The sequence below is a fragment of the Nicotiana attenuata genome, unplaced genomic scaffold (genome assembly GCF_001879085.1).
Source record: "Nicotiana attenuata strain UT unplaced genomic scaffold, NIATTr2, whole genome shotgun sequence".
In the NCBI taxonomy this organism is placed as follows: Eukaryota; Viridiplantae; Streptophyta; class Magnoliopsida; order Solanales; family Solanaceae; genus Nicotiana; species Nicotiana attenuata.
In genome coordinates, this window is record NW_017675206.1 from 38,123 (window position 1) to 46,583 (window position 8,461).

The window sequence follows — 8,461 nt, forward strand, 5'->3', positions numbered from 1 at the left end:
GCGAAGAGAAGAATATAATTTGAGAAATCCGATCGTCTCATTAATTGTACGGTTTAAAACTTGATTTAAGAAAGAAAAACCTAGATTTAGGGAAAAGAAATCTCCCAAAATTTTTAATAATATCATCACTTCTTTATAGGTAATGTTATTATCTGATACGCTGCTAATGCTCATAAGACTCTATTCTACCCTACTCGTCACTTCATTACTTAAACAGTTAGTTGTGTTTGCATGTTTCAAAAGTCGCATCAGTAAACAAAGAGCAAAAAGAAGACAGCTACAAAATCACCATCAACTGCAAAATCAACATCTGCAATAAGAACAAAATCATTTGAAAGAAGAATCTAAGTGAGACCACAGCAGCAGGAGGATATCAATGTCACATTGCCATCTCTATGAAGTGATCTCAGTTGCTTCTTCATCCATCCTCCATCCCACTGACATCGCTACTTCTTCATCCTCCATCCACAACTCAAATGGAGACAGATTCAGCAGAAAGTGGCGTAATACATGACAACACCAATCTAATAATCCAGGAAATCTTTTGGTCCTACTGATGGATCCTACCATATCCTGTATGACTAGTGAAAAAGCAGACATTTGGGACTGCATTGATTAAGAAAATGGCTAAAGAAGCTAAAGATCTCATTATCTTTCTAAAACAAAGTCAGTAGTTAGACTGATTTCAGTCAAAAGAATAGGAAGGTTAGATGCTGCTTAACTAACATCAATAGTCTAGACTTTCTTTTTTATTTGTCAGCTTGGGATGAATAAATACCTTCCGTTGACCTAATCTTCTGTCTGAAAATTACGTAGAAGGCAGATCATTGAATGGTCAATGACAAGTCGTTCTACAAAAAGCTAAACTGCCCTGAGATCCTTCCACTGCAGGTTGGACACATGGAACCAATTGAACCTGCTTCTGCTCCTAACTGGTTAGGCTCTTGATAAAACTCATTTCTGCACCAAACGCATACCAACATCACCTGATTCCTGCCAGCTAAATTTGGCATTAAATCATCTTTTCCAAGCCAAAATGACGAATTAAACCCTTGTTCTATATCCACATCGTAAGGTAAAGCTCTAGGCTCTTCTTGAAGAGAATTTAAACTATGTGTGCTCATGAAACTATATTCTACTGGTCCAGTTCGGTCTGATCTCAACCCATCAAAGCCTGTGTTGCCATCATACTTCTCATTTTCTCCGAAGAGACTTTGAACCTGTCCAAAGTAGCATGTTCAGAAATAATGATAAGATTGTCAAATATAACCAATTTAAATTATTGTTGGCCTCCCAGTATAAATCAAAGTCAGAAGCCATATAGCAAAATTTAATTGTTAATAGATCAATAAAAAGCTTTGAACTAATAAATTCACAAACACAATATTCATAACTAGAAATATCTGCAAGTTTTTTATGATCTCATTCTAATGGGAAAAATGGCAATTCAATGTAAAAGTATTGGAAAAGAGAAATGCGACGACTAAGAAACTAATACACAATAGCATATTTCGTCAAGTGCATGGCAGAAATGGTATATTTCTCATGCTAAAGTAGTCCAATTATTTTAATGCATACCTTATCTGACAAAACATCATAGGTCTGGAAACAGTTCGATGACTGCACTACCGAGGTTGAATTGTCTGCTGAGTCACCTTGCATGACATTTTCTACACCCGTTCTCCAAATGCTGCCAGCCATGACATCCTCATTAGGTTTGGCATCTACACAACCAAACCCAGTAATAATCTTCTTTCCACAGTCACCAACTTCATCTACTTTCTGTTCATCCCACAATTGACTATGAAAAACCGTGTTGAAGTTACTTTCAAAATCTCCTGTTTTTCCCTTGAAAGCCGAATCACTTAAATCAATCCCAACTTCTCCTTGTTTATCGGACCCTAATCTTCCAAGGAGATTAGCCTGAACGCCATATGTTTCCTCCATGCCAAGTTGGAAGGTTGTACAGTTCAAATTTGCATCTAGATCCACATGAGAGTTGCCGAAAACAACATTTAGATCATGATGCCTAGAGTTTTCAAGACCATCAAATTTAGATCCATTCAAAGGGTTGTTATAGCTCCTGTTCATGGTATTTTCCTTGGTAGAAGCTTCTGGTACATTGGTTAAAGAAAACAATGTGTTTGTAGCCCTTTGCTGATCATTAACCTCAATTGTGCTTTGGTAAACTTTGGTATCATGATCTTCAGCACAAGATGCTCTCAAATTCGTGGCCGGAAAAAGCGAGCAGAATGCAAGACTTTTTTCCCTCTCTATTTCACTGGCATCAGCTTTTTGCACAGCATGATTGTTACAAGGAAATCCTGTTATATTACTACCAACACTCTGCAGTTCATTTACCTTTGGCTCATCTGTACTTGTCTTCGAATCATTAAGAAGTTGAGCTTCAACCTCACCGTTCTTGTCACATGCTGGAGAAAGCAGACTGTTCTCGTCACCTTTCTGCTGTTCAGGCTCCTCTAGAAAGCAAGCTGAACCATCACTTACATCTTTTTCAGCAGTATTTACATGTTTATCTGGATGTGGAACAAATGAACAACTATCCGCCTTCATAATCAGCTTATTGTCATTTGAATCAACAAGACTGCCACACTCATCATTTTTTATATTACACATCACGTTACTAGGTTTTTGCTCACCTATGCAACCAGGAAAAGCTCTCTTTACATAATCTACTGTGGATTCTTCCTCCTCACAAGATGGGGTACCTGTGCTGCTCAAACCTCTGTTTTCTTTAAATGTTTCTGCCAGAAAGGGTACACGATTCAGAACATCAATATTCTTCCCTGAGTGATCTTCGGTGCATGGAACTTGTTTGGCATTAGTCAAACTGTTCTCATCCAGCACACTGACATTACTGCATAAAGCAGTTGTTGACTCATTATCTACAAACCTATCAGTCTCTACTTTGCTCTCTTCCACTGCAGGGGAAAACTTGCCATCTTCCACGCTAACACCACACGGATCAACAATGCCATTTGAACAAAGTAAACCTTCCTGTTCAGGCTCTTCTATGATGGAACAGTCAATCACTTTGCTTGTATTCACACATGTTTGTTCATTCAATGAAATAGGAGAACAGCTCTCAGAATCCCCTTCCTGGTTATGACAACCCTTATTTGTTCCTTCAGCTACAACGTCAGCAATCAGTGAGTCACAAGGTGTTTCACAATAAATATTACCCACGTTATTACATGTAATTGCTTCAGAACTTGAACACATGTTAGTTTTATTTGGGGCAGTATTCAAAGCCTCACCCAAACCTTCTAGTTTATCGTCAATCTCCATGTGATCCTCCTCCTGGATTTTACCAGGAGGTGCAAATTTCCTACCATAATCTGAACTTACATCAGCAATTTCTGTCAGGTTCCTCAGTGAAACAACTGAATCCTGCATTATGGACTCCCTCAGCATGGCTCCACTAGACGCCACAGGTTCAACAAACTCTCCCACACTGACTGAAACAGATCCATCCGTAGTCTTTACCTGATTCTTAACATGGGCCCCAACATGACCATTGTACCGACGCCTTTCTTCAAATGTCTTACGGCAGAACTGACATTCAAACTTTCCGTCTTTAATTATTACCCCATCAGTAATGGACTGACCATTTCTAGATCTCCTTCGCCGATGAGATAACTGGTGCTGCAATAAATCATCCTTATCATTAAAGGTCACATTGCATTTGTCACAGTGCAAAAGATCTCCTACTTGGACCTCTGACAGTTCCCCAAAATTCAATAAAACTTGCAACTCCCCATGATCAACAGCAGGGGATGAGTTGTGAAAAAGAGGGCCTTCATTGTTGCTGCCATCCTGAAGGTCTGAAGTCTGAGACATATTTGATGAATCAAATCTCTGTCTAGAAGGGGAAAAAAAGGAGGAAGAGAAAAAATGTAGCAAAAAAAGGGTTTTAAACTTACACTAACTAAAGCACAGGTATTAGTGATATCAACAGTTCCACTACTCTCAGCATATGTTGGAAGATTTTCATTTCGTTCACCATGAAGAAAGAGCAAATATGAAGAGACTTCCTTGCATGTCTCAAATTGCCGTCCACTAGGGCTGAGAAAATCAATTGTGTCTTAAGCCATCTAAATTGGACACATATAACACAGACGGAGAAGCGTACAAACATCATAGTAATAATTCAAAATCATGTGGTAAACCGTTAGATAAGCTCGGCTTTTGTTCAAGCTACAAATTCAGTAATTGCAAATTGTGATAATAAGACCCCATTAGAGAAAATGAAGGCCAGGATGATCACGGGAAAATAATCCTTAAGATGTTATAAGTAAATCCAGTAACATGATGCAGGTCAAGAAGATCCTGAAGGAAGCAAATGTATGTGCATATAATACATATATATAGTGCACACACACCCTGCACTCGTATTTAACGTGGTTTCAAGCTGGTCTTCTAGGGTAGGTTCTTGGTTTTCAAGGAATAAAAAGAGAGAGAAAGCCATGTCATGGGAGTGACTAGATCAAGTAACTTCTAGTAGACTTTACTTACAAAGGAAACCCGCATTATCTTGAAAGATGAATCTAAATTAATACAATAGGCTGCTCCTCATAGGCCTTAAATTTTTCTTAAACAAGATTCCAACCTAGACGATCCTGAATTCTAGTTGGATACCCTTATATGATCCACGCCTAAACAGCAGCATGACATCTACCGATGTGAGATCTCAAGAGCATAGGGTCTCTTTACTCTCCATTCTTCTCCTTACTAAATATTTAAATTACACAAAAACAATTCTAGTAGGCCAAACTAATTGTGTCACAATTTGAACATTTAGATTCTTGTTGCAAATTTCATGCGCCCAAACCTTCATAAAGTAATAAGTAAATTATTTCCTTATAAAGCCCAGAAACTTTTCCAAGTTCCAATCAGTCACACTCTTCTGAGAAAACCTCCAAACAACTTGAAACCCGAACCAAGAATAGTTAGGATCAATATGTGACGTCAAATACAATTAACCTTCTTCATGAACAGTCTATTTTTTGTTCGACGGAACATGTTTATAATCTATACTATATTAAACGCATGACGCCCTTAGTGAAATAACGTTCGTCTTTCTTACCCTTTAAAATAGAGTTCACATTGTGCAAAATAGTCATTTAATTGTTTGCCTAATTTTTAGGAATTTGAGATCAACTAAAATTTATTTTTGAACCCTTCCTTATTTGAAGTAAATAAAGTCCTAAAATTTAGAACTTTAAATTCAATTAAGATTTTACCAGTTCAACTGGAATGAACGCATAAAATTGAACATTAACTAAATATATGAACTTTTACGCAAGTTACCCTAATTAAATACATAAAACAAAAGAAGCGATAATAATCGTTAAATGATACATAATACTTATATAATTAAATGAGGAAACATATATAAACATCGTAGCTATATGTGTAATATAGGGGTCCTAAACTAAAATTATACTCATGTACAAATTAAATATAGGGAAATACCTCATATGCATAGGAAAATACTGAAAGATCATTATTTTCAGAAACTGTACTATTTTCTTTAACTTTTTTAATAAAAACTCAAACACAATTTTCAATTTTAAATTTATACAATTCTTTTTAAATTTTGAACTCATTAACCTAAGGTACACGAGCAACGCGCTTATCCTAAAGACTAGTACAACTAAATGTCCTTGCAAACATCAAAGATAACAAACTAAACACGGTTATTGTGGAAAAAAAAAAAGCGAAAGTCACATGCATAAGAGCTACATCCAGCATCAGGATATGGGCACTAAGAGCACTAAACATATACTCAGCCTATATTGACAAACTTGTTGTTTAAATTGAGAGCTAAGCAAAACAAAACAGAACATCAATGATACCAGTTAGACCAGCAACAAAAGAGGCATGACTTAGTAGAAAAATAAAGTTAGAGATTACTGGCAAATGATAAATTTTGGAGTGTTAGAGAAAATAATTAATTTCAAGAAGTGCAGATAAACGGACAATGCTCTACCTGCTTGTTAGACAAATATTTCCTCTTATTTGCAGGGATGGAATTTACAATTGGTTTTCATTTCATATGTAGAGAGAAGGTAAAATTTTGTATTACTTAATCACTACTAAGTAGGATCCTACAAATTCCTTCATCTATGTTACGACAAACTCAAAATACACAAATAATTTCATTTTTTAAATTTATACACAAAATAGTATCATGATCCTATCTCAAAGAAAATACTCCCTTTGTTTCTATTTATATGTCTTACTTTTCTTTTATGTCTGTTTAAAAAAGAATACAACCTTTCTATATCAAGTTAAAATTCCAACATTCTCATTTTATCCTTAATGACAATTTGTTGAAATGATGTCTTTATGAGAGAGTAACTTTCATAAAGTTGCACTAGGCACAAGTGAAGGAGTCTATACAAAACAAAGAAATCTATCATCGAGAAAATAATTACAAGATAAATATGATCAGAAACAAAATGCTAATTGTATAACTCAACCTCCCGATGAAAAGTCACTACCGGACCACTTCATTTATTTTCATATCATTTATATTAAGCTTTGATGGGAATCATCCCCCTAGAGAAACCAAGATCCAATAGCCTACCATAAATGATCAATCAATCATCTATGCCTCAATCCTAAATTAGTAAGATTCAGCTCTATGAAATCCTCTATATTCCTTCCGTTTTATTCAAGTGCATTTACTCAATATTAAAAGATTATTGTTAAGGCAAATTAGGGTTCTCTAATATCCCTAACCATTATTATTTGGTCTATGTACTGAAACGGTTAACATTCGAGATTATGCATGATTAACACAAAGGATCCTTCTTTGGCTCACTCTTTAACACCATTTCTCTTTATCCCTTGGAGGTCTTCCTCCAGTAGTAGGTTTTTTCGGAAAACTATATTTATTCTGGTGTGAATGGCTGGCAGACATATATTTCTTGGTTTTAATAGGACTCCTTACAAGCATTGATTCTATCTACCAAAACAATCTTGGCAAGAAAATCAACAAGGTAACAACAATAAGTAATAAGAGAAACAACATTCCAACAAAAAAACCTTATGTAGCGTCGACAATGCAACCATACACGGCCTTCTTTCCTCTTAATAGAAAGCAAAAGCTTCCAACCTTTTGGCAGCACATTCCCAAACTCACCTGCATCCACAATCCTTCTCTTCTTCCTAGTACTCCCCCATTGCCCATTCAATCTCCCCAGAAACCTTAACAGCTCCTCTGAACTCCCCAATCCCTCCGTCCTCCGCCTCAGCTCTTCGCCAAACTGATCCTCCAACGTCCCCAGAACCGTCAAATCAACCGGTTCACCATCCTTATTCAACATCTCCTTATCATCCCTATCCCTATTATCATCCACATTTTGATAAACTACAATGTCCTTTATTGCCACATCAGTCCCTTTATCAACCCCACCCCCACCTCCACCCACCCCGACGTTCTCGTTCTCGTTCTCATTCTTCCTAGGCCGACCCCGTTTTCTTTTCTGCCCAATTGAACCCACATTGGACGACTCGGGCACGTGCACGTGCCCGGTCAAGGGTACGGGCACGGATAACGAGTCCGAATAATCGACCCGGATAGGTATCAAATCGGAGGGATTGGGATTCGTTTCGGTACCCGACCCGAATAGCTGTTTAAGAAGGGAAACGATTTGGGAATTCTCCGGGTCGTTGTTAAAAGATGATGGATTGTGAAGAGAATTACGGAGGTGAGGGGTACGGCTACGGAGGGCGGAGGAGGAGGAGGAGGAGGCGGAGGAGGCGGGGGCAAGGCGGAGACGGGAATAAGTTTGTTTGCGGGACCCAGCGGATTCGTTGAAAACAGAACGGTCGATTTTAGGGACAATGACGTCGTCATCACGGCGAGGGTTGAAAGCGGAAGGGGAACAGAGGGAGAGGGAGTAGAGTTCAGATTGAGAAAGGAGCCGTAGATCGACGGTTGGGATTGATTCTGCATGAAGTGGGCCGTCGGAAACGGTGACGGTGACGGAGGAAGAATCAATCGTAACGGAAGCCATGAGAAAAAAGGGGGAAGAGGAGAGAAGAGGTTTTTGGAGGAGAAGAAAAATTATAAGTTTGGGAGGGAACGGGGTGTTTATGTCAAGTAAAGGAAAAAGGAAGGGCTTGTTTTTACTTCTCAAAGTTCTCCTATTGGAAGAAAAAGATGTGAATTACTCCTAAATCCTTATGCCTGTTTATTGGATTTGGTTTAAATTATGTTTCTCATTATTTAAATCCATTGCTCTCTATAATTGATTATATATCTATCTAAATCTATATACTTGATTAAATATCACCGAGTGTTGTGATAAGTGAAATTTTTTCCACAGACCATCTCTAAGGGGAGGTGTTGGGTGTGAAACTTGGAAATAGGCACCTTTTGTGAGGAAGCACGAGATAGGTTTGAATTAGAATTTTTATTGCAGCAAAT

General features: G+C 37.6%; 1 protein-coding gene across 1 annotated transcript; it reads right to left on the bottom strand.

The window, feature by feature from the left end:
• Positions 1-228: 228 nt before the first annotated feature.
• Positions 229-8,177, bottom strand: LOC109219801. Its single transcript, XM_019384274.1, has 4 exons — positions 7,075-8,177; positions 3,945-4,086; positions 1,579-3,852; positions 229-1,220 (listed from the first exon to the last, which is right to left on the bottom strand). Exons 1-4 carry the CDS (start codon positions 8,046-8,048, stop codon positions 852-854), a joined length of 3,759 nt encoding a protein of 1,252 aa, XP_019239819.1. The 5' UTR covers positions 8,049-8,177; the 3' UTR covers positions 229-851.
• Positions 8,178-8,461: the final 284 nt, after the last annotated feature.